The sequence below is a fragment of the Narcine bancroftii genome, chromosome 5 (genome assembly GCF_036971445.1).
Source record: "Narcine bancroftii isolate sNarBan1 chromosome 5, sNarBan1.hap1, whole genome shotgun sequence".
NCBI lineage: Eukaryota > Metazoa > Chordata > Chondrichthyes > Torpediniformes > Narcinidae > Narcine > Narcine bancroftii.
Window position 1 is genome coordinate 191420952 of NC_091473.1, and position 26108 is coordinate 191447059.

The following is a 26108-nucleotide window of genomic DNA, read 5'->3' on the forward strand; positions in this document are numbered from 1 at the left end:
CGACACATCATTTACGGGGACGTGTTCCCCACACCCCTTAAATCAATTTAACAGGCTGCTTCCAGGACCTCTGCCTCCAGGAATCGCACCCGGGTCCCAGGAGGAACAGCCTCCTTCTGCGGTTGAGAAGAGACTGGCGATAGGGCATCGGAGAAGGTAGGGGGGAGTCAAGGTGGTGGAAAATGAATCATGCAGGCTGGAGCAGGGAGTGGTGGTGGGATGAGGAGTACTGGGAACTGATAAGGAGCGAAGTTGGTCATAGAATCTAGGAGGGTAGAGTCCACGGACAAATTGGCCCACAAAAGGGAGTAAAACAGGGAGGTTTGCAGGCACCGCGATTGAAGTACAAACACAACACTTGGAGAAACTCAGCAGATCAAACACTGCACTTTATTTGGCAAAGATAAAGATACAAGACCAACGTTTCAGGTTTGAGACAAGGAGAGATCAGAGTATAGGCAGTCGCCTGAACCCAGTGGTAGAGGGGGTGAGGGGCTGGAGGATAGCCCCACAGGCAGAATGGGTGGATAAGGGAGAGCAGACACAGCAGCAAACGGGGGGACAGCTCTGCGAACGGGGAGGGAAGGGGGTGGAGAGCTGGAGGAAAGGGAATGGGAAGGAAGGGGAGTGGGCTAGTAGGAACGGGAGAAATAGATGTGCGTGGTGGGAGCCCTGGCGGAATATTAGGGGCTGTTCCTCCAATGTGCAGGTGGCCTTGGTCAGGCAGCGCGCGAGGCCACGCACAGGGCCGTGAGGGCACAGCTGGCCACTGGGAGATCGCCGTCACTGGTGCGGATGGAGTGAAGGGGCTCAGTGAAGCGATCGCCCAGTCAGCGTCCAGGTGTAGAGAAGGCCACGGCTGTAAAGGGCGCGTTGAGTAGGTCATAAATCACAGATGTTTCAGGAAATATAGAAAGGGAAGAAACCTTGTAAATATTTCACCAATGCTGGCTAATAATTTACCAGAGAACTCTTGCAGAATGTTTACTTTATTCATAGTCTGGCCTCTGGCGAGCAACCCCTTCATTGTTGCTTGGTCAGAAAGTATTTATTAAAATGGAGAATAAAACAACTGATATTGGGTAGAAATTTACAATAAATTTGTTTTTTTTAAAAAAAAATCACCAATGAAGCAATAAAAAGTCTCAGTTACAATGACCATACACGAGTGAACCAATCACCCCCAGAATCTCTGGCGTGGAGCCACGTCCTCCTCTTTCTGCTGAGAATCGCTGACAGCAGTGGCGAACATCTTGTCCGGTGCCAGCACGAACATATAGGACAAGTTGCAGATCAGTAACCCCAGGATTGGGAAGAAGGTGAGGCCGTAACCAAAACCCCGGAAGATGCTGCTAATGGCAAACGTTACCCAGTAAATCAACCTGAGAAGAGGAAAGAGACAGTCGTTACGCAGCCATGCAGGGCTCGGGCAGCATGGGTCAGACGCAGAGTGAAGCTCCCTCCGCATCATCCCATCAAACACTCCCAGGGTCAGACATAGTGTGAAGCCCCCTCCACACCGTCCCATCACACACTCCCGCGGTCAAACACAGAGTGAAGGTCGTTCTACACCGTCCCATCACACACTCCCGGGGTCAAACACAGAGTGAAGGTCGCTCTGCACCGTCCCATCACACACTCCCGGGGTCAGACACAGAGTGAAGCTCCCTCCTATCACACACTAGCACTAACAGTGTGGGCAGCACTGGAAATGTGTTCGTCCTGATCTCCTGGCCTTCTCCTTGGTTACAATTCTGCCAGGTCTCCCTGAAGAGGGAACACGAGGCGTCCACTTGCTCACTGGGTATATTCCATGACCAGACACTGCGGGCATGAGCGTCCTGGACACACTGTCACCAACACATCTGCTTTGTTGTGGTTTTATTAAATATTTTAAAACAAAATGAGGTCCTGGTGATGAAGGGCAGTGAGTCTAAAACTTCTTAGAACATAGAACACTACATCACAGTAAAGGCCCTTCAGCCCTTAATGTTGTGTTGACCTACATCTTCTGACCAAAAAAAATCCTAAGCCCTTCCTACCTCGTAACCCTCTATTTTCCTTTCATCCACATGCCTGTCCAAGAGAGGTAAAACACAGGATTCTGTGGACACCGGTGGTTAAGTGAAACAAAACACGAAAACTGGAAAAACTCAGCAGGTCAAACAGCGCCTTTATGAAGCAACGGTGAAGATACGTCACCGACGTTTCGGGCTGGAGCCCTTCATCAAGGTGTTGGGGGGAACATGAGAGAAGTCCGAACAAAAGGTGGAAGGGGGGAGTTGGTGAGGGTGGGAGATGATAGGTGGGGGGAGAGAAACACCGCGGTGGGGGGAGGAGTCTAGGCTGGGCGGAGAGTGAAAGGAAGTAGGAACTGGAATAACTAGTAAAGGTGGGGGGGGGGAGGCAAGCTGATTAGTGGAATGCAATGAACTCAATGTTCGTGCCCGGGGGATGAGGGGGTCCAGACGAAAAATGAGGTGTCGTTCCTCCAGTCTGCGGGTGGGGTAGTGGGAAAGGCCATGTGAGCGCGAGAGTGTGACTCAAAATTGAAATGGTTGGCTACAAGGAGGTCGCTTTTGTTGTGGACAGAGAGGAGGTGCTGGACGAAGCGAGCTCCTAATCTGCGACTGGCTTGTCCAACGTAGAGACGGCCTATCCAATGCCTGTCTAAGATTCCAGCCTCCACCCTGGCAATGCATTCCAGGCACCCTCAGCTCTCTGTACAAAAAAAAACTTACCCCTGATGTCTCCCCTGAACTTTCCTCCCTTCACTTTGTACAGATGTCCCCTGGTGTTCCTTCCTGGGTAAAAAAGCTGTTGGCTGTCCCACTTTTAGGGATTAAATTTAGGGGTTCCATTATGACACATGTACCACCTTCGACTGCAGTAAGTACCTGCCTTGCTCAGGGTGTCGAGAGTTCAGGGGGGGGGCGGATAAAGGTAAAAGTTCCATTATTGTCATGTAATACTAACATTTAGAATGTAACATCCATGAAATTCGTTGACAGAGAGCCGCCACATTGTCCAGCGCCCCCCACAGAAAACTGCAGCACTTGGTGTCCCCAGGCGCTCTCCTCTCCCAAGTACTGACCAGGCCTGAGCCTGCTTAGCTTCCGAGAGCAGACACTCATAGGCGCGTTCAGGTGCCGAGGTGAGAGTCCGCGGTCGGGTGCTCTGGTGGGCCAAAAATGGTGGGTATACACGAGTATATATGGTGTGCCAGCCCAGATTTTTGTAGACCTCTATTAGGTTGATAGATGACCGCAGAGATTAAGTAGATTTGCTTTGTTATATAAATTTCAGCGGCAAGAAAAGGTTTAAAAAGAATATTTTTTAAAAGTGAAAATACTAGAGCCTGTAAAAGACACAGCGCAGCTGTCAGACGTGAGAGACAAGGCTGTTCTGTTCTTGACATTTGTGCTGGACGTTTTGCAGATTACAGGCCATGTGAATTGTTGCTAACAGGCTGTAGAAGGGGGAAGCCAAACTACATAAACGGGCTTGTGCCCGTCTGCAATATGGGCTTTTGTTGCAGAGAGACGCTGTTGTAAGTTACAGCAGGTCTTTTCCTGTAACAGAGTGCCTGCTTTGCAAAGTGAATAAAATTGTACTCACGTTAGTTGTGATGCACTTTGTTGGATTTCGGATTTACTGTCAGAGTACTAACATGACATCATGTACAACCCTGAGATTCCTTACACCTGAGGGTGCGGCAGAATTACCACTAATTGGTAGTGCAAATTTAAAAAAAAAATCATGAATTGGTAGTGAATCTTCTCTGCACCCTCTCCATAGCTTCCACATCCTTCCTGTGATGAGGTGACCAGAATTGAACACAATATTCTCAGCGTGTGTATATGTAAACAAACAACTGTAAACAGATAACGAATGTAAACCAACTGTGTGCAATACAGAGAGAATAAAAAGGAAAATTAATTAAAGAGTCCATAAATGAGTCCCTGATTGAGTTTGTCGTTGAGGAGTCTGATGGTGGAGGGGGTAGCAGCTGTTCCTGAACCTGGTGGGTGCAAGTCTTGTGGCACCAACACCTCTTTCCTGATGGCAGCAGCGAGTGCAGGGGTGGGGGAAGAGGGTCTTTGACGATTGCTACAGAGGATGTCCCGAGAACATCCTGTGCAACTACATCACCGCCCGGTTTGGAAGCTGTACCTCCTCAGACTGCAAGACCCTGCAGAGGACGGAGAAGTCAGCGGAAAAGATCACCGGGAGCCTCTCTTCTGACCATGAGGGACACCGACAACACTCGATGTGGGCAGCAGGCAATAAACATTGTGAAGGTCTCCACACACCCCTCACGTAAAAACTGTTCTTCCTTCTGCCATCTGGTAGGAGGTACCATCACACTTGGGCCCAGATCGGGCAACAGCTACCCCTCCCCACCCCCCCCAAGTCATCAGGCTCCCAGAATAGATGTGGATAGTGAACCGGGGACTTTTACTGCACACATTTTAATATTTTAATGTGTTTAACTTCTATTCTAACTTATACAGGTACACAATCCTTTATCTGGAACCCTTGGCGGGGGGGGGGGGGGGGGGGTGGGGGGGGGACACAGTGTGTCCGAATTTCGGATTTTTCTGGATTTCAGAACAAAGGCCAGCTGCCCCAGGTTTAAGCCCACCCGAATTGTGCTGCCGTATCCACCCCCTTCCAGTTGCGCTGGCATCTCTCTCCCCCTCGCCCACCCGAGTCGCGCTGCCGTCTCTCTCCCCCCCTTGCCCACCCGAGTCACGCTGCCGTCTCTCACTCCTCCCTCCCCCGCCTGAGTCGCAATGCCATCTCTCTCCCCCCTCCCATCTGTGTTGTGCTGCCATCTCTCTTTCCCCACCCACTCGAGTTTCGCTGCTGTCTCTCCTCCCTGCCCAACCTAGTCGCCCTGCTGTCTCTCTCTCCCCCTCCCCCCACCCACCCGAGTCGCGCTGCCGTGTCTCTCTCCCCCCCCACCCATCTGAGTTGCGCTACCGTCTCTCCCCACCCCGGCCAACCTAGTCACGCTGCTGTCTCTCTCTCTGCTCGACCAGCATCAGGAAAAAAAATGCTGGTCTTTGGAGCTTTCCGGATAAAGGATTGTGTACCTGTATTTAGGGAGAAACACTATCTCGTCTTTACTGTATGAGCAGAGTATGAACGGTAAAATAAAGGTGACTTGACTTGCTGCTCTCCGATGTTCCCTGTAGATGATCTTGATGGTGGGGAGGGTTTTGCCCCTGATGCCCTGGGATGTGTTCTCTACCTTTTGCAGGGCTTTAGGCTCAAGGGTATCGGTGTCCACGTACCAGGCCACGATGCAGCGGTCAGCACACTTTCCACCACACCTCTGTTGAGATTTGCCAGGCTTTTTAAATTTAATTTAACAAAGTTACATCTCATCCTTCTTTGTTCCAAAGAGAAAAGCCCCAGCTCTGCTAACCTTACCTCGTAAGACACTTTCCAATCCAGGTGGGACAGAGTGTATAGATATGTTTTTGGGAGATAAATTGGGAAAGGTTTGTTAGAGTGGGTCACATACAAACACTTTAAAACAGATCTTATTTGAAATACTGGAGCTCTGCCCCATGCTAGACATATGGGCTACTCAGCCTTTGCAAGAGCTTTGAAGAGTGCCCAAGAGACTTCACTAATGGATTGGTGTTTACCAAAGGCAACAGATGAGAGAGCAGGCTGGAGCCGCTATTGTCTGAAGATGAACTTGCTGTTGTAAGAGGGTCATGTGGTTTTGCAAGCAGAGAGAGTCAAACAGATTTTCTCTCAGAGAGAGGGGGAGAGAGAGAGAGAGAGTAGAGCTCGTCAAAAGAACCAAAGACTTGTTGATCCAAACCAAGGCTTTTATTAGCAAAAGACAGGAGCTCTTCACAGGAGGCCGACCAGTCTGGAATGATCCGACCTGGCTAGGGAGACAATCCTTTAAGGCCTAGACAGTAGGCGTGGCTAAGCTCTCAGCCAATCGCTGTAAGCACAGTCATTACATACTCTAGATATTGTAACTATATAATGGTGATAGGTCTGTACTATCACAGAGAGAAAGAGAGAGAGAGAGAGAAAGAGAGAGAGAGAAAGAGAGAGAGAGAGAGATAGAGAGATAATTTGACAGTGTTGCAGCCAGCAGAGTAGGTGGGACTGTAACAGGACAAGCTGGGAAGAAGCCCAGTTTGGAAGATGGCTTGGTCAAAGCCTTTGTGGTTCATGCAAGAGGAGAGGACTGGCTGTCTAATGTTTCATTTGGAAGAAGGAAAACAAAAAGGAACTCTGTGGTGACCTGAAAGAAAGAGATTATCATCTGGAGAACCCTGAAGGGGCAAGTTTCATCAGTAAGACACTGGAGTGACTGATGGAAGTACATCAGTGGTGGACGTCCTGGAACAACAAATCTCTCTGTGAAAACTGACAAGAACCTTCCTGAGGGGTAACCCTTCACCTTTCGAGCACCAAAGCCTAGTGAACTTTATCCATGTTAAATTCTGTGCACAGTATAAGAATTGCCTGCAACTTGGAGGAGTGAGAGGTGAGATTGGACTTTGAACTAAAGAACTTTTCTGAACTGACACAAACACGCGCTTAGAATTAGAAGGGGGTTAAGTAAGTTAAAGTTTGATTCTATTTTCATGTTTAAAGATAATTTAAAGCAACTTTTGTTTAAGTAACCATTTGTCTTGGTGAATATCTATTGCTGCTGGGTTTTGGGGTCCTCTGGGCTCGTAACACAGGTAACATCCTGGTGAATCTCCTCTGCCCCCTCTCCATAGCTTCCACATCCTTCCTGTAATGAGGAGACCTGAACTGAACACCATATTCTCAGTGTGATCTCACCAGAGATTTGTAGAGCTGCAACATGGCCTCACGACTCTCAATTCTTTCATTGCCCACACTGAGGGAGGGGGCGGTACTGAGGGAAAGGTGTGGGGAGACTCACCTGGCCAATGCGAAGAAGGCGGTGAGGAGGGGCAGCAGTTTCAGCACCTCGTGTGGGATGTAGGTGGACAGGACTAGCAGGTTGATGAGAAACAGCACGAAGAGATGGATGGAGTCAGTCACGAAACGCAGGTGGACCTCCACCTCATCCTTCCTCTTGCCGAAGGGGTCAACTGAAGAGGAGCACAGCTTCGCCAGGCCATACACGATGATGCCTGCGGGAGGGGAGAGAATGGAGGGGGTCAGGCTGCAGCCGAGGGTGGGAACATTCATTCACTTCAAACAGCCTGCAGTCTGATCAGGGAATAGAGACCAAACCCCTCCCCCTCCCTCCCCATGTGACTGAGGGATTCCTGTGGGGGAGGGGCGGTACTGAGGGAGCTCCCTCCACACCGTGGGAGGGGCGGTACTGAGGAGCGCCGCACCTTCGGAGAACTATTCTATGCCATCTTTTGACCGCAGCACCATTACCCTTGGAGCAGTGGTCGGGAAAGATCTGGCGGCACCAAGTTATATGTAGAGAGAGTGCTGTTTTGTCTAACTTCTGGTTGGATGCTAATTGGATTTCGTTGGCTTTGTATTTTACTTGGGGCACAAAGACAATAAAGTTGAATCTAACCTAATTGGGGCGGAATCGGCTTCTACTGTGAATGGAACCAGTCCTGTAAGTGATCCGGGACGATGTAGATTGTCAACAACCAATTATAGGAGCTGCCCCAAGGATTTAGAGATACAAACGCTCCTCAACTTATGATGGGGGGGGGGGGGGTGCGTAAGTCAGAAAAAAATTTGTCAAGTCCGTGAAGAATATGGCACACTTACCCTTTTTTTAATAATTTAATTTAGAATCTCTTTATTCCATAGTGGGAAAAAAACAATCCATTATCGTACATAGCTGAAAGCTCACTGGCCATGAAGATTGTTTGAAGCATTTACCTAAATTAATCGCTGGATGGTGGGGATCCAAAAGCGACAGGGACATCGATTTCACTCATTCAGCAGTGCCCTTTATGTAGCAGAGGCAGAGATATATCACCGACATTTTGGGCTTGAAGTATGAGAAAATGCTGGTGGGCGCCTGGACAAAAGGGTAGGGTGGATTGGCAAAGGCAGGAGATGTTCGGTGGAGAAAGGAGCGACGGGGCAGCAGCGATGAGGGGGAAAGGCAGGGCTGTGTGGGTGGTAAAACAGGAAAGGGGGAGGGGGAAAGAAAAGGTGAGCAAGGTTAGTGGATGCTCATGCCGACATGGCTGGAGGATGCCCAGAAGGGAAGATCAGATGTTGTTCCTCTAATCTGTGGGTAGTCCGGGTGGGACATGGACAGACGTGTGAGCGCGAAAGTGCGACCCGGGATTGAAGTGGTGGGCCACTGGGAGATCGCTGAGGTTGCGGGCAGGGCTGAGTGAAGCGATCTCCCAGTGCGATCGGCTGCATGGTCGAGTCAGCGTCATGCAAGAGTATGCTGGGCAATACTCGTGCGCGGCGCTGCCAGCGCCCGGCATCGTGAGGGAATGGTGTCCCACCACCAGATGGTTCTATCTATCCATCATCGCCCCCCCGTCTAGTTCCACCGATCATGTCCCAGCCTCTGCCCTTCCCCTACCTGGTTCTATCTGTTCACCATCTCACCCTGCCTGGTTCCACAATCTGAGCTTGTTAAAGCTTTCTTCTTCCATCTCCATCCTGAGTCCACATGCCCATGCACACCCCTTGCCTCACACACCCTGCCCGACCTGCCGAGATCTTTCAATGTTCTATTTCAGTCCCTGATCCCAATGCCTCTTACCTGCTCTCAAGTTACGAGGAATAACTCTTGTCACACCAACACTCCTGACTCCAACATTAGTCCAATAAAATTCTTCATTAAGGCCATACAATTAAATTTTACAATTTCAAAAATTTGACGTAAAGCCTGGTAACAGGCCCATGCCATCCAATTACAATGGACCTATAAGACCACCCCCCCCCTCCCCCGGGTACGAGCGGGAGGAAACCAGAGCAGCCGGAGGAAGCCCATGCAGACACAGGGAGAAAATACAAACTCTTTCCAGACAGCGATGGTGAACTTGGGTTGTTGGCACTCAGATGCTAGGGGTGGCTAGGGCCTGGGCGAGAGTCCGTGGTCGGGGTGTTGGAAGCTCTGGTGGGCGGGGAGGGGGGGTCAACTATTACACGTGTATATACGGTAACCACGAGCTGATCCGTTTTCCCACTCAGCCCCACTGTCCGGCCTTCTGCCCATGACCTTTGATGCCCTGGCTAATCAAGAACCTGTCTATCTCTGCCTTAAATACACCCAATGACCCGGTTGTGGCATTGGTTTCCACAGATTCACTGCCCTCTGGCTGAAGAAATTCGACAGGGTGATGGTTGCCCCTCACTTACCCATCACGATGGGGACAGTCGCAAAAGTGCTGCAGCGGAGCGTGTAAATAATGCGGGCATTGAGGTTTGGCATCAGAGGCACGTCAAAGGGTAGGAAGACGTAGGCCCCATACAGAAAACAGGGGTAGACCACCAGGGCTCCAGTCAGGGCAGCCGTGGCCTTCAGGTTTGACCGGCTGCAGCAGGCAGTGGGTCTGCTGCACTGGCTGCTCTCCTCCATGCCCATCTCCTCGTCTGGCCACTCGGCGTCTGGAGGGGGGGATCTCTGCAGTGGGCTCCCGCGGTGGGGCACCAGGAAGGGGGGGTGCTCAGGACAGGAGCCGTCTTCCCATTTCCAGCCTCCATTGGCAGCGGCACCCACCTCTTCGGCCTTTGATGTCAGCTCTGGATCCACTGCCACCACGCCCGGAGGGGTTTGCACGAGGACGCTGGGGTTGCAGGGCGGCGGCATGGCCTCGGACTGCATCTCCAGCAGGGGTGAGCCCTCGGGCTGCTCCTCTCGGTCCAAGGTTCCCCTTGGCTGCTCCTCCTCTTCCTCTTCTTCCGGCAATACCTCGGCTGCCAGAGCCACCATCTCCAAACAACTGGGGCGCAGCCTGTCTTCTGGGTACTCCAGCGTGTCGGAGGTGTGCAGCAGCGGGTTGCTGGCTTCCTCCAATGGCATGGATCTCCCTCTTCCTCCGGGATCCCTGGCTTCATCCTTGGAAATGTCCTCATCCGGTGGACTTTGGGAATTGATGTGGATCAAAGGCAGGACGGCAGACATAGTGGCCAGCTCCTGGAGTGAGAAAAATCACAGAAATCATCAAAACCCCATGTACAGATCAGCACTTACAGATCTGGGGACTGATCCACGGACACCTGTCCTTCCGGGGAACATCCACAGGCTCCCCCTGTCTCCTGTTCCACTGGGGAACAGATAGAACCATAGATCACAGAAAGCAGGCCCTTCTAGTCTGGGCTGAAACAGTATCCTGCTTGTCCCATTGACCTGCACCCAGTCCATAAACCTCCAGACCTCTCCCATCCATGTATCTGTCCAATTCTTAAAACTTGAGATTGAACCTGCATTTACCATGTCAGATGGTAACTCATTCCACCCTCCCATCACTCTCCCCTAAACCTTTCCCCTTTCATCCTAAAGCCATATTCTCTCATATTTATCTCTCCTAATCCATGTGGAAAGAGCCGACTCTTATTTACTTTGTCTATACCCTCATTCTTCTACGCTCCAAGGAATAAAGTCCCAACCTGTTTAATCTTTCTCTGTAACTCAACTCCTGAAGACCTGGCAACATCCTCAGTACAGGCCCTTCGGCTCTCATTGTTGTGCTATATTCCTACTAAAAAAATACTAAACCCTCCCTACCTTCTAAACCTCTATTTTTCTTTTGTCCACTTGCCTGTCTAACAGTCTCTTAAATTACCCTTTTGTTCCAGCCTCCACCACCACCCCTGGCAATCCATTCCAGACCCCCACAACTCTCTGTGTAAAAAAAACTTACCCTTGACGTCTCCCCTAAACTTTCCTCCTTTCATTTTGTACAGATGTCCTCTGATGTTTGCCACTCCCGCCCTGGGAAAAAAGGCACCGGCTGTCCACCTTATCTATAGCTGCTCTCAGGTGGAATAGCTGGGAGAATGTGGCTCTGGAGCTGGATGCGGGTGTGTGCGAAGCAACATTCAGGTGGCAGTGCTGAAGGCACTGTTCTGGCACCTGAAAGGTCTACAGTGGGGAGAGGCACTGCGGAGCAAACACCGGCTCCTGTCGACTGTGGCCGTAGTCCCTCCCGCTTTCAGGCGCCTAGGGGGGAGTGCTCAGAAGCGGAGAATATACATACCCAAGGAGGGTTGGGTAAGTACTCCTTGGGGCCGGGTTCTCTGCTTTCAGGTTGCCTCCACCACAGCCGCATTCGGGTATTTTATGCGGCTTTACTTTGGGGTATTCTGGCCACCTGAAAGCGGCTTATACCCATCATAATCTTGTAGATCTCTATTAACTCTCCTCTCATCCTTCTTCGCTCTGCTAACCTTGCCTCAATGGACTTATTTTCCAATCCAGGCAGCATCCTGGTGAATCTCCTCTGCCCCCTCTCCACAGTTTCCACATCCTTCCTGTAATGAGGTGACCAGAAAGGAACACAATCCTCCAAGTGTGGTCTCACAAGAGATTTGTAGAGTTGTAACATCACCTCATGAGATCTGAACTCAACTCCCCCCCCCCCAACGATTAATGAAGCCCAGAATCTCTTAACTGTCTTATCGACCTATACGACCACCTCAAGAGATGTATGGATTTAGACCCCAAGATCCTCCACACTGTTAACCCTGTTCTCAGCCTTCTGGGTTGACCTAGCAAAATGCATCCACACACTTATCCGGATTGAACTCCATCTGCCACTTTTCCACCCAACTCTGCGTCCTGTCTTCTATATTCTGTTGTAACCTACGACAACATGGAGCACCATTCACAACTCTTCCAGCCTTTGTATCATCCGCAAACCTACTGACCCATCCATCCACAGACCACCCCCCCCCCCCCCCATATCTTGTCCCTTTGAGGTTCAGATCCACACTGACCCATCGTGGACACACATCTCACACATCTCCTCACTTGTCAGGAAGGTGCAACAGCTACTGCACTTCCAGAGAAGACTGAGGGGGGCAAGGCTACCGGCCACCATCATGTCAACCTCTATAGGAGCTCTGTCCAGAGTGTCCTGGGTGGGCTGCATCACAGTGCGGAGACGGTTGCTTCAGAGAAATGGATCGGAGGTTAATCCACAGGACCATTAGAGTGACAGAGAGGATCACTGGAGTCTCCCTACCCGCACCCACACCCCCCCACCACCCCACCGCATCGAGGTGAACTATTGTCTGAAGAGAGTGTGCAAAATCATTGGGGACCCCTTCCACCCCACACACAGCATCTTTCAGCCGTTCCTGCCAGTACCACCAGGCTGAGGAGCAGCTTCTTCCCATGGGCAGCGAGAACGCTAAACAACCAAAGGAATTGCTCAAACTGACCATCTGAGACACTCATATTCAAGGAACATATTTATTTGTTTATATGAATACTTGTTCTGCATGTGCATTGTTTGTCTGTATGTGTTACGTCTGGTGTGTTTTGCACCGAGTGCCAGAGAACGCTGTTTTGTTGGGTTGTGCTTGTGTAAATAGATGACAATAAACTTGAATTTAATTTAACTGTACCCTGTCCCTCTGGGGAACAGATTCACAGACACCCCCTGTATCCTGTCCCACTGGGGATAGATCCACTGGGGACAGATTCACAGACACCCCCTGCATCCTGTCCCACTGGGCAGCAGATCCAGGTATACTCCTGTTGTTGTCAGGGTCTAACACTCCTGGACTAGAGAGGGAAGGAGGAGGGAGCTCCTTCTCCGCCATTTAGAGCTGGAACATGATCTGGGGCCTGCACCCGAGCCGATCCCTCCGTAAAATCAAAGGAATGATTTGGGAGAAGACAGCGAGGAGGGAGGGCCGTGCCTGCTGGACCGCTGAACTGTCCGGGGGCAGGATGTGGGAAAGTAGTGAGGGAGCGCCGTGTCCACAGGACGGCCGCCACCGAGGGAGCCTTGTGGCGACCCACAGCCCTCTCCTGGTGCCAGGACTAAGAATGATGAAACGTTCCCATTGTCCTGTGTAAAATCGAGGCAGGTTCCCCAATATGGACCCTGAATTGCTCTGGAGACCAAAGTGTCCCGGTTGCGACTCACGGCTCCCTTCTTCTCACGCCAAGAGAGTATCTGGCGGGTTCCCTGCTCTGATTGGCTGAGCTGACCACGAAAATGTAACAAGGGTGGGGAAGGGGCCAATGGCAGAAGTTCCCCCTTGATACAGGTGAACTCATTGCGGGAAGCGATTTGGCTGAGAACGTCGTAGTGACCCCAAGAGAAACACTTCTCTAGAAAACAGACCTTACTTACCTCAATCCTGCGGCTGGTTCACCGAGTTTAAATCTTTAGATCGACTTCAAATACACAGCCAATCTCATGCCAGTCCGTGGAATGACGATTGATCGGAATTGATTTCTCTCTCTCCAGACAAAAACAGGTTTTCACAAACCTGTCGGACCAGAAATGTGATCGGGGTGGAGCACGGAGATACGGGAGGGAGTGGGGAGCATTTTTATTTGTAAATGCAATCCCAGATAGGTCATTAATCTTCTGCATGTTAATACTATACAACAATACGTCTTCGGTCGTTTTCAAACTTAAAAGTATTATTCTGATTTATTCACCCTGGACACAGCCCAGGTCAGAACGGGCAAAACCACCCCCACCGTCGAGAACACAAACAGGAAAGGTCAGGCTCTCGATGTTGTGTCCACCCCATCTATTCCTTAAAAAGAACTACATCATGATTTTGTAGACTTCCATCAAATCTCCCCTCCATGCTGCAGAGAATAAAGCCCCTTTCCCTGTAACTCAGTTCCTGAAGTCCTGGCAAAATCGCAATAAATCTTCTCTGCCCTCTTTCTATCTGATCGATCTCTTTCCTGTAGTTCAGTGACCAAATCTGCACACAATGCTCCAAATTTGGCCTCACCAAGGTCTTGGACAATTTTACCAAAACATCCCAACTCCTGTAAGTCGATACTTTGATTTACAAAAGCTCTCTTGTTCACCTGTGAAGCCACTTTCAGGGAATTATTCCCAGATCCCTCTGTCCTACTGCACTCCTCAGTGCCCTGCCATTTTCCCAGGGTTGGCGCCAGAATGTATGAGGGGGAATTTCTTCACTCAGGCGAATGAGCTTTCGGCTGAAGTGCTAGACCGGCTGAATTTTAATATTTTAAAAGTTTGATAGGTGTATGGACAAGAGAGGTACGGAAAGTTATGAGCTGGGTGCAGGTCAATGGGACTAGGTGAAAGAAGGTGCACTGCATGCACTGGAATGGCCGAACTGGCTTATTTTTGTGGTGTAATTGTTATGCATCTTTGCTGTCCAGGTGCTCCAGAGCCAGTGAGGAGGCATCCGACATAGACTGAATGGCAGCAGCGAGAACAGAGCGAGTGCTGGGTGGTGTGGGTCCTTGACGATTCCTGCTGCTCTCCGACGGCAGCGTTCCCTGTAGATGTTCTCAATAGTGGGGAGGGATTTGTCCATCTCTTCTGACTGCTCACATCGCCTACCCCTCTGATCCTCTTGTGGCCCAATTTTATCCCTCACTATTCTTTTAATGTACCTGTAGAAACCCTTTGGATTTATTACCTTGCCTGCCAAAGCAGCCTCCTATCTCCTTTTAGCCTTTCTAATTTCTTTCTTAAGATTTTTTTTGCATTTATATATTCCCTAGACGCCGCATCTATTTCCTGCTGTCTATACCTGTTTACCCCTCTTCCCCGAACCAAATTCCCAATATCCCTTGAAAACCTAGACTCCCTATATTTTCTAACCTTTCCTTTAAGCCTAACAGGGACAGGCCAACTCTATACTCTCAAAATTTCCCCTTTAAATATCCTCCATCTATAAGTTGAATCCTTCCCACTGGAGGGGGTGGCGGAGATGGGGAGGGGGTGTCGGGGACCGGAGGGGGTGTCGGAGACGGGGAGGGGTGTCGGGGACCGGAGGGGGTGACGGAGATGGAGAGGAGAGTAGGAGGCCGGCGAGGAGCCCACGGCACAAAGTGGGAGTCTCCAGAACCCCTCTGGTGATTGGCTGGGGCAGCATCACGTGCCTATCCTCTCGCCGACCTGTGCGTCTCTCGCGAGATTTTGCCCGCCCCCGAGCGCGAGGTTGGCGATCGGTGGGCCGACGGAGATCTCGCGAGAGCGGCCGCGGTGTGGGCCAGAATGGCGGCGGGTTGGTGCCCAGGGTGACTGGAGAAGCAGTTGCCTTCCCTTCTGGGGGCGGGGAAGCGAGAACCATGAGCCGGCCGGAGGTGGAAGGCGAGCCCGAGGCCGAGCCGGACGCCAAAGTGCTTCATACCAAGCGGCTGTACCGGTGCGCGATGTTGGGGAGGCGGGAGGAAGAGGGGAGTCGGGGGGGAGAAGAGGGGGGCTGGATGGGGAGGAGGGAAGAGGGGGGCTGGGCGGGGAGGTGAGGTTAGGGGAAGAGAAGAGGGGTGGAGGGAAGGGGAGTGGAGAGGTGAGGGGTGGGTTGGAGGAGGAGGGGTTAGAGGAAAGAGGGGGTGGGGTGGAGAGGTAAGGCGGAGAGGATGGTGAAGGGGAGGGGTTAGATTGAAGAGGGGATGGGGTGGAGTGGTGAGGGTGGGTTAGAGGAGGAGGGGATAGTGAAGAGGGGGTGGAGCTGAGAGAAGAGGGGGTGAAGGGGAAGAAGGGTGGGGCTGAGAGAAAAGGGGGTGAAGAGGAAGAAGGGTGGGGCTGAGAGGAGGGGGTGGGGTGGTGTGGAGAGGTGAGGAGTAGGTTGGAGGAGTAGGTGGAGGAGGAGGGGGTAGAGGGTTGGGGTGGAGAGGTGAGTGAAGGGGAAGAGGGGATGGGTGAAGGGGAGGGTGGATTGCAGGGGATGGAGTGGAGAGGTGAGGGGAGGGTGGTTGGAGGAGGGTTGGAGGAGGAGGGGTTAGAGTGAAGAGAGGGTGGGGTGGAGAGGTGAGGGGTGGGTTGGAGGGGGTGAAGTGGAGGGAAGAGGGAGGTGGGGTGGAGGGAGAGGGTGGATGCTATTTTTTATTTGCTTAATCTTTGTCGAGAAGATGCAGACTTGAATCAGATTTTATTGTCATGAACATGTCATGCAATTTATTTTGCAGTAGCACCACAAATGCAAATATTGCTATGAATTACAATTCAAAGTAAATAGTGCAAGAGAATAGGATAAAGTGAGGACGTGTCTGTGGTTCATTGTCCATTCAGAAATCTGATGGCGGAGGGGAAGAAGCTGTCCTTGTGCTGCTTAGTGGCCATCTTCAGGCTCCTGTACCTTTTTTCAGAGTGAAGAGGGTATGCCCTTGGTGGTGGGAGTCCCTGAGGATAGAAGCTGCTTTCTTAAGACACCGCCTCTTGTAGATGTCCTCAATGGAGTGAAGACTGGTGCCTGTGATACCATAGGCTAAGTTAAAAATTCTCTGGAGTTTTTTTTCCTGTCCTTCCCCTTGGCATCTCTGTACCAGACAGTGATGCAACCAGACGGAATGCTCTCCACGGTCCACCTGTAAAATTTTCAAGAGTCTTTGGTGATGCGCCAAGTCTCCTTAAACTCCTCACAAGGTGTAGCTGCTGGTGAGCCTTCTTCATGGTTGTTTCGACCTGGAGGTGTCAGGACAGAGTCGCAGAATTTTCAAGTCCTTAAAGCAGGGTCCTAGGGCTGCTAGCGATGGCCAGTTGTAAGTGATGATTTGACTCTCAACTTGGGGCATGGGTTTTCGACTTTTACGTTGCTCTTCGCTTGGCGAAAATCCACTCATTGTGCTCTAATTTGAGCCCACTCGCTCCTGTCTGCCCGCTTATTAGTCCATTCTTAGTTCCTCTGTTCTATTTTGGGCAATTGAGGTTAATTTTCCTGAATATTGTATTGATTTCCATGATGAGAAAGCCTGCAAATTAATAGAACATTACAACACAGAAACAGGGCCTTTGGCCCTCCTAGTCTGTGCCAAACTATTTTTCTGTCAAGCCCCACTGACCTGAACCCAGACCATAATCCTCCAAACCCCTCCCATCCACATACCTGTTCAAATTCTGATCGCTGGTGCTGTAAAGGTGTGCCGCCTTGGCTTAGTGTCACAGAAATGAACGAGGCTCTGGGGGATAATTGAGGAATCACCTGCTTGGAAATCGAGGTGAATGGAGTTTGCCATTCCATTAGAAATTTCTCCTCTGAGGTTTTAGAATATGGAGCCCATGGGTGACAGCAAGTTAGGAAAAGTGTTTAAATTTTAAATAGCAGCACATTTCGCATAGCAAACGCTGTAACTCCGTCAGTGTACTTTCGCCCCCATGTTTCCTCTGGGCATTCCAGTTTCCTTCCACCTTTCAAAATGTACCTTGTCGTAGGTTAATTAGGGTATTTGGGCGGCATGAGATTGAGGGCTGGAAGGGCCTGTTACCATGTTGTATTTCTTTTCAGCATGGTAGAAGGCGATTCCGGTCATTTGCCCCTGTGCCGCCCAATTACTCCCAAATTAACCTACAATCCCCGTACGTTTTGGAAAGTGAGAGGAAACCAGAGCACCCGGGAAAGCTTTCAAACTCCAGCGCTGGATTCAAACCTGCGTCACGGGCGCCATAACAGAGTGGCAGAGTGGAGTGTGTTGGCTGTTGTGCGAGGAGTCAAGGGAAAGATGTGTGATCAAGTGGAAGTCTGGAGAAAGTTTTGCTGGGTGCCAAATCAAAAAGTACAAAGCTAATGCCTCCTGATGGTAGGCGTCGCCATCTTGGGCCCAGCTTATGCCTGTGGATTACCGGAGAAGTTTAAAAAAAAAATTCAAAATGTTTAAATGTAGGGAATCAGCACGGAAACAGGCCCTTTTGGCCCACAAGTCCCAAATACTGTCTGCTGTCCTCAGCAAAATGACTTGGTTGATGATTCTAGCATGGCTGTGCCTGGGAACTAAATGCGCAGTCGGCTCCATATCCTATATATTTTTGAATGGAAATCGAGGTAGGGATTCTAAGTTGCTCTGACTTTGTTGCGCAGGGCTGTGGTGGAAGCGGTTCATCGATTGGATGCAATCGTCAGCAATAAGATGGCATATCAGGAGGTTTTCAAACCCGAAAACATCAGCCTACGCAACAGGTGAGTGTGGGCAGGAAGAGCTTGATGCTGATGGACTTGATTGAAGTTTTTTTTTGTCCAAAAGAACTCTTTGTGAATGGTGAAACTCAGCTGGTCAAACAGCAAACTTTACATAGCATAGATAAAAATGCATAACCGAACGGATGGGGGGAGCGTGGGGGGGGGGAATGGGGAAGGAAGAGTGGTGGGGGGACGGGGAGGGCGAGTGAAGGGGAAACAAGGGGAGGGCGAGAAAGGGGGAAACGAGGGGAAGGAGCGTAGGGGGAAATGGGTGAGGGAACGTGGGGGGAACAGGGAGGGAGCATGGGGGGGATGGAGGGTGGCAGGGAGGAGGGAGTGGTGAGGTGGGAGCTGGGGGATGGGCGGGGCTGGGAGATTGCAGAGAGGTGGACTGAAGGGAGGTGGGAGCAGGGGGGGTGTGATGGAGTGATAGGGACTGTGGCGAAGGTTGAGGGGAGCAGTGGAGATGGTAGAGGAGGAGTGGTAAGAATGGAGGGACAGAAAGTGGTGGGGGTGGTAGTGCTAGGTACAGAGGGGGATGGTGAGAGGGAGCTCGAAGTGTGGGATGGTGATGGGGAGTGGTAAGGGTAGAGAGCAGTGGAGCTGATGGGGAGGCGAGTGGTGTGAGCAGAGAGGGACTGCAGGAGGGACCGGTAGGAATGGAGGAGGCAGAGATCAATGGGGAGGGGAGAGTGCTAGAGACGGGTATGGTCGGTGGGGGGGAGTGCAGAGAGTGGGATGGGGATCGGAGAGCGGTGGACCTGGTGTGCTGCTGTTAACAGGAAAGGGTTTGCCGAAACTTGGGGTGAAATGACTCACTGATCTTCAACCTGCTACCTTCTGACCCACTGAGACTCAGTCAGAATCCAAGCCACTGTGAAGCAATGTGTGCCAGCATGAATCTCTCCATGCCATCTCCACTCGTGTTGGCTGCTGCAAGGTCACTCTCATAGGAGGTGGCAAGTCCTGTTCCACGTTTCCTAATCTGCATCTCCCTGAGTTTAGAATGGGCACTGCTTTCTGGTCTCCAGCTGTGTCTGGTTCTGAGTTACCCATCAGATTTGCTGTTTTGTTCTCTCTCCTGTGGATGTTTCATCCCCTGGCCTGTGAATGTAGTGGGAGGGTGCCTGGAGCCTTGTTGTTCAGCCCTTTGAGCTTGTTCTAGTTTTCAGCCCGATCACGGCTCGCCTGGTTGTGGACTAACCGCGTAAGGGTAACTGACCGTGCTGTGTGCACTCTGAATCCACAGGCTGAGAGAGCTCTGCGTGAAGCTCATGTTTTTGCACCCGGTGGAATACGGACGCAAGGCTGAAGAGCTTCTCTGGAGGAAGGTTTACTACGAAGTCATCCAGGTTGTCAAAACCAATAAGAAGGTAGCTTCCATATCATTAGAACATGAAAGTATGGAAAACAGGTCCTTCTAGTCTGAGCCAAACTATTATTCTGCCTAGTCCCTCTGACCTGCACCCCTCCCATTCTCCTCCTCTGCCCCCATCCACATACCTGTCCAAATTCCTCCGAAATGTGAAAATTGAGCCCACATTCACCACTTCAGCTGGCAGCTTGTTCCACACCCCCCATCGCTGTCTCTGTGAACAAGTTCCCCCTAAACTTTTCTCCTTTCACCCTTAACCATATCCTTTGGTTTGTACCTCACCTACTCTCAGTGGAAAAAGCTTAGTTGCATTTACTGTCTTTACCCTTCGTAATTTTGTACACCTCCATCAAGTTTCCCCTCATTCTTTTACCCTCCAGGGAATAAAGTCCTAACCTGTTTTACCTTTCTCTGTAACTCAGTTCCTGAATTCTCGGCAATATCCTAGTAAATCTCTGCACTTTTTCAAACTTATTGATAGCTTTCCTGTAGGTAGGTGACCAAAACTGCACACAGTGCTCCAAATTTGGCCTCACTATTGTCTTGTACAACTTTATCATAACTTTCCAATTCCTATTCTCAATTCTTTGATTTATCAAGGCTATTATACCTAAAGCTTTGCACTCCTCAGTGCCCTGCTGTTCACCAGGTATGTCCTGCCTTGTTTTGCCCTTTCAAAATGCAACACCTCGCCCTTGTCTGCATTAAATTCCATCTGCCATTTTTCCAGCTGGCCAGATCCCTCTGTGAGCCTGGAAAGCTGTCCACAACACCATCAAACTGGCGTCTTGGTGTTCCGAGGTGGAGGGAGTTGGCGTTCTGAGTTTGCATTGGTCTGCTGCCAATTCCAAGTTTTGCTGTTAATAATTGTGATTTTGCTTGAAAATAATATGCAAACAACTTTGTGCAATTTCAAAGAATCATTGAATTTTTCAAACTGTGTGTTGAGACTGTTCAGCCTTTGGAGCTAAACCCCCATCTCTTCTGCAAATCATACGCTTCAAGCAGTTAATCAATTTCTGTTTGGAGGTTTCTTCCATTTCAGAAAGGTTTGGTATTTTTAATGAACTGGCTTGATGTTAATTGATGAAATGGATGTTTGTGGTTGGAAATCCCCAGAGTTTCATTTTTCTTTTTAGACATGCAGCACGGTAACAGGCCCTTCCGACCCATGAACTTGCACCACCCAATTAATCCCAAACTTAGATTATTGCCAGAGAACAGACATGGCATCACATACAACCCTAAGATTCTATTTTCTGTGGGTGAGGCAGAATTATCACTTACTGGCAGTGCAAAAAAAACTGTACACATGTACATTGAAGAAATGTAAACAAACTGGAATTCAGAGAGGGGAAAAAAAGCAATAAAAGTGCACGTCAGAGTCTTTAAATAAGTCCCTGATTGAGTTTGTCAATAGGAGTTTGATGATGGAGGAGTAGCAGCTGTTCCTGGACCTGGTGGGTGTGAGTCTTGTGGCACCAACACGTCTTTCCTGATGGCAGCAGTGACCACAGAGTGGCCGCTGAGTGGTGTGGATCCTTGATGATCGCTGCTGCTCTCCGACAGCGGCGTTCCCTGTAGGTGGTGGGGGACGGTTCTCCATGTGATGTCCTGGGCTGGGTTTTACGTCAGTGTCCCCCAGCCAGACCGTGATGCAACCAGTCAGCACGTTTGCATGTAGAAATTTGCCAGGGTTTCCGATGCCATACCAAACTTCCGCAAATTCCTGAGAAAGTCGACGTGCTTTTGTCACGATGCCATTAGGGTCTTGGGTCCAGGAAAGATTCTCCAAGATGATGACTTCCAGCCACAAGCCCGTGCCGCCCAATACCCCAATGAACCTGCACGTTTTGAACGGTGGGAGGAAACTGGAGCACTCAGTGGAAACCCTCGCAGACAGGAGGAGAACATACAAACTCCTTATAGACAGCGCCGGGTTTGAACCAGGTGTGCTGGCACTGTAGCAGGGCTGCTAACTTGTGGTTCTTGGTTGCAATAAAAACACACTGAAATGCTGGAGGAATTCAGCTAGCCTTGCAGCATCCATAGGAGATAAAGATATGTTGCTGATGTTTTGGGCCTGAGCCCTACTTTAAGGAATAAGCAAAAACAGGAAATCTCACAGAGTGACAGTGCTGGCTGGGGGAGGGGTCCAGACCAACAAAAGGTGTTAATTGGATGAAAGAGGAGAGGTGAGAATTGATTTTGGCTCTGTGAAAGGAGACAGAGGGGAAAGGGGTGAGAGACTGAGCTGGGAAGCGACAATGGTGGAGGAGGGGGCAGTTTAAAGAAAGCCAGAGAAGTCCTTCTTGATGTCATCTGGTTGGAGGGTTCCCGGTTGGAAGATGAGGTGTTGTTCTCCAAATTTGTGGGTGGTTTAAGTCTGCCAGTGCATGAGACTCGTTGGCAGGAAAATGGGACAGGAAATTGAAATGAGTGGCTGTTAGGACATCCCTGCTATTGTGGTGGTGGATAGAGCAGAGTCTCTCTGATGTAGAGGAGTGCCAGATGCAGTAGATGATCCCTGCAGATTAACAAGTCAAATTTTGTTTCACTTGGAAGGACAGTTTGGGGCCGTTAATAGTGGTGTATTTTTTTTACTATAGTCACAGCGTCTGCAGACTTTCGTGTTTCACTCATTTCTTGTTTGCAAACCTGTTTGTGTCACGTTCTGACTACCTTGTGACCTGTCCCACAGCACATCCACAGTCGGAGTGCCCTGGAGTGCGCCTACCGCACCCATCTGATTGCGGGCATTGGGTTTTATCAGCATCTGCTCCTGTACGTCCAGTCCCACTACCAACTCGAACTGCACAGCTCCATCGACTGGACCCACGTCACCGACCCCCTCATAGGTCAGTGCTTCAGTCCAGAAGAAGTTGGGGGGGCGAGTCATTTGGTGCGGAGTGGTGCGGTACACTACTCCTGGTGGCGGGACTCGGTGGTCGAACACGTCACCAGAGAGCCTGGTGCCTGGACTACAGTTGTATGCGATCTCAGTGATGTGTGTCTTTGAGTAAAAAGTGTCTGGGAATGGTAAGTGATTGGCCGGGCAGTTGTGTTCAGAGTGAGAGGAATTTGGGACTTTCCTGCAAAGTGGTTAAGAGATTTGATTGATTTGCACTACAATGAAAGCAGAACTTTAATGCCGAGGTCAGTGGTAGAATGGATCTGTCACTGTCTAATGCTGTTCCTCTGCTGCACCCCAGCGTTAGATAGTGATGGATCCAGACCACTGCTATACCCCAGCGTTAGACACAGATCCGTATCACAGCTGTACCCCAGCGTTAGAGAGTGTCAGATCCATACCACCGCTGTACCCCAGCGTTATACAGTGTCAGATCCGTACCACCGATGTACCCCAGTGTTAGACAGTGACAGATCCATACCACCGCTGTACCCCAGTGTCAGACAGTGTCAGATCTGTACCACCGCTGTACCCCAGTGTTAGACAGTGACAGAACCGTACCACCGATGTACCCCAGTGTTAGACAGTGTCAGATCTGTACCACCGCTGTACCCCAGCGTTAGACACAGATCCATACCACTGCTGTACCCCAGTGTTAGACAGTGACAGATCCATACCACCGCTGTACCCCAGTGTCAGACAGTGTCAGATCTGTACCACCGCTGTACCCCAGCGTTAGACACAGATCCATACCACTGCTGTACCCCAGTGTTAGACAGTGACAGATCCATACCATCACTGTACCCCAGTGTTAGACAGTGTCAGATCCGTACCACCGCTGTACCCCAGCGTTAGACACAGATCCATACCACCGCTGTACCCCAGTGTTGGACAGTGACAGATCAGTACCACCGATGTACCCCAGTGTTAGACAGTGACAGATCCATACCACCGCTGTACCCCAGTGTCAGACAGTGTCAGATCTGTACCACCGCTGTACCCCAGCGTTAGACACAGATCCATACCACCGCTGTACCCCAGTGTTGGACAGTGACAGATCCGTACCACCGCTGTACTCCAGTGTTAGACAGTGACAGAGCCGTACCACAGCTGTACCCCAGCGTTAAGACAGTGACAGATCTGTACCACCGCTGTACCCCAGCGTTAGACAGTGTCATATCCTTACCACCGTTGTACCCCAGTGTTAGACAGTGACAGATCCGTACCACCGCTGTATCCCAGTGTTAGACACAAATCTGTACCACCACTGTACCCCAGCGTTAGACAGTGACAGATCCGTACCACCGCTGTAACCCGGCATTAGACGGTGACAGATCCGTACCACAGCTGTACCCTAGCGTAAGACAGTGACAGATCTGTACCACCGCTGTACCCCAGCGTTAGACAGTGACAGAGCCGTATCACCGCTGGACCCCAGCGTTAGACAGTGACAGATCCGTACCACCACTGTACCCCAGTGTTAGACAGTGACAGATCCGTACCACCGCTGTACCCCAGCGTTAGACAGTGTCATATCCTTACCACCGCTTTACCCCAGTGTTAGACAGTGACAGATTCGTACCACCGCTGTACCCCAGTGTTAGACAGTGACAGATCCGTACCACCACTGTACCCCAGTGTTAGACACAGAGGATACAAATACAGTGTTGGGGAACATAGAGACTAATGCAAGGGAGGAACTGAAAGAAATCAGTATCTCTAAGGACATGGTCTTGGGGAAATTGATGGGATTGAAGGCAGATAAATCCCAAGGGCCTGATAATCTACATCCTAGGGTACTCAAGGAAGTGGCCATTCAGATAGCAGATGCTTTAAGAATTATTTTCCAGAACTCGATAGACTCAGGATCAGTACCCATGGATTGGAGGGTAGCTAATGTTACCCCACTATTTAAAAAGGGGGGTAGAGAAAAAGCGGGGAATTATCGGCCGGTGAGCCTTGCATCAGTAGTGGGCAAAATGATGGAATCCATTATTAAGGATGTAATAGCGGAGCATATGACTAGCAGAGAAGGGATTGGATGGAGTCAACATGGATTTACAAAAGGTAAATCATGCTTGACAAATCTACTGGAATTCTTTGAGATGGTGACAGGTAAAATAGATGGGGGAGAGCCAGTGGATGTGGTGTACCTGGACTTCCAAAAGGCCTTTGATAAGGTCCCGCATAAACGACTGGCTTCCAAAATCAAGGCTCATGGGATTGGGGGCAAAGTATTGATGTGGATTGAGAACTGGCTGGCAGGTAGAAGACAGAGAGTTGGGATAAATGGCTCATTTTCTGAGTGGCAGGCGGTGACCAGTGGGGTGCCACAGGGATCTGTACTGGGACCCCAGCTGTTCACAATTTACATTAATGATCTGGATGAGGGGATTGGATGTAATATCTCCAAATTTGCAGATGACTCTAAGCTAGGAGGGGTTGTGTGCATGGAAGAGGGGGTCAGGAAGCTCCAGTGTGATTTGGATAAATTGAGGGACTGGGCAGCTACATGGCAAATGCACTACAATGTGGATAAATGTGAGGTTATCCACTTTGGTAATACAAACCGGAGGGCAGATTACTATTTGAATGGCAATAGATTAAGAGATGGGGAAGTGCAGAGAGACCTAGGGGTACTTGTACATCAGTCTCTGAAGGCGAGCATGCAGGTACAGCAGGCGGTTAAAAAGGCAAATGGTATGTTGGCCTTCATATCAAGAGGGTTTGAGTATAGGAACAAGGATACCTTACTGCAGCTGTACAGGGCCTTGGTGAGACCCCACCTGGAGTATTGTGTGCAGTTTTGTTCACCTTATCTAAGGAAGGATGTTCTTGCAATGGAGGGAGTGCAAAGGCGATTCACCAGGCTGATACCTGGAATGGCAGGAATTACTTATGAGGAAGGATTGCGCAAATTGGGATTGTACTCGCTGGAGTTTGGAAGATTGAGAGGGGATCTCATAGAGACATATAAAATTCTGGCAGGACTGGACAGAATGGATGCAGATGGGATGTTTCCAATGGTGGGGGAATCCAGAACCCGGGGCCATGGTTTGAGGATAATAGGCAAACAATTTTGGACCGAGATGAGGAGGAATTTCTATACCCAGAGGGTGGTGAATCTGTGGAATTCATTGCCACAGAGGACAGTAGAGGCAGGTTCATTAAATATATTTAAGAGGGAATTCGATATATTTCTTCAGTATAAGGGTATTAAAGGTTACGGAGAGAAGGCGGGGACGGGGTACTGAACTTTAAGAGCAGCCATGATCTCGTTGAATGGCGGAGCAGGCTCGAAGGGTCGAATGACCTACTCCTGCTCCTATCTTCTATGTTTCTATAGATCCGTACCACTACTGTACCCCAGTGTTAGACAGTGTCAGATCCGTACCACCGTGTACCCCAGAGTTAGACAGTGACAGATCCGTACCACCGCTGTACCCTAGTGTTAGACAGTGACAGATCCGTACCACTGCTGTACCCCAGCGTTAGACAGTGACAGATCCGTACTTCCGCTGTACCCCAGCGTTGGACAGTGACAGATCCATACCTCCGCTGTACCCCAGTGTTAGACAGTGACAGATCTGTACCACGGCTGTACCCCAGCGTTGGACAGTGACAGATCCGTACCATTTCTGTACCCCAGCGTTAGACAGTGACAGATCCGTACCACCGTTGTACCCCAGTGTTAGACAGTGACAGATCCGTACCACAGCTGTCCCCCAGTGTTAGACAGTGACAGATCCTTCCCACCTCTGTACCCCAGTGTTAGACAGTGACAGA

The 26108-nt window shown here is 50.3% G+C and overlaps 2 protein-coding genes across 5 annotated transcripts in view; one reads left to right on the forward strand and one right to left on the reverse strand.

The window, feature by feature from the left end:
- Positions 1-358: 358 nt before the first annotated feature.
- LOC138764461 (transmembrane protein 79-like) lies at positions 359-13414 on the reverse strand. 2 transcript variants are annotated; one of them, XM_069940408.1, is made up of 4 exons: positions 13260-13414; positions 9319-10096; positions 6935-7148; positions 359-1382 (listed from the first exon to the last, which is right to left on the reverse strand). In XM_069940408.1, exons 2-4 carry the CDS (start codon positions 10082-10084, stop codon positions 1178-1180), a joined length of 1185 nt encoding a protein of 394 aa, XP_069796509.1. In that variant the 5' UTR covers positions 10085-10096; positions 13260-13414; the 3' UTR covers positions 359-1177. The 2 variants fall into 2 exon arrangements, with proteins under 2 accessions (XP_069796509.1, XP_069796508.1); XM_069940407.1 differs by having other exon boundaries at positions 13269-13413.
- A 1656-nt stretch (positions 13415-15070) lies between these two features.
- smg5 (SMG5 nonsense mediated mRNA decay factor) overlaps positions 15071-26108 on the forward strand; it is a 64338-nt gene continuing 53300 nt past the window's right edge. For 2 of the 3 annotated variants that reach the window (XM_069940409.1, XM_069940412.1), the window contains exons 1-4: positions 15071-15288; positions 17938-18036; positions 19286-19409; positions 22113-22269. In XM_069940409.1, coding sequence (XP_069796510.1) covers positions 15212-15288; positions 17938-18036; positions 19286-19409; positions 22113-22269 — 457 coding nt within the window. In that variant the 5' untranslated portion in view covers positions 15071-15211. The remainder of the gene's footprint in view (positions 15289-17937; positions 18037-19285; positions 19410-22112; positions 22270-26108) is intronic. The other variant, XM_069940410.1, reaches the window with a different exon arrangement.

Excerpts from the sequence above, each read along its gene's own strand:
- LOC138764461 (XM_069940408.1), bottom strand. The coding sequence starts at position 10,084 with ATGTCTGCCGTCCTGCCTTTGATCCACATCAATTCCCAAAGTCCACCG. Across the intron at positions 7,149-9,318 it reads GACTGTCCCCATCGTGATGG|GCATCATCGTGTATGGCCTG; the intron begins GTAAGTGAGGGG and ends CCCCTCCCGCAG. Across the intron at positions 1,383-6,934 it reads GCCTTCTTCGCATTGGCCAG|GTTGATTTACTGGGTAACGT; the intron begins GTGAGTCTCCCC and ends TCCTCTTCTCAG.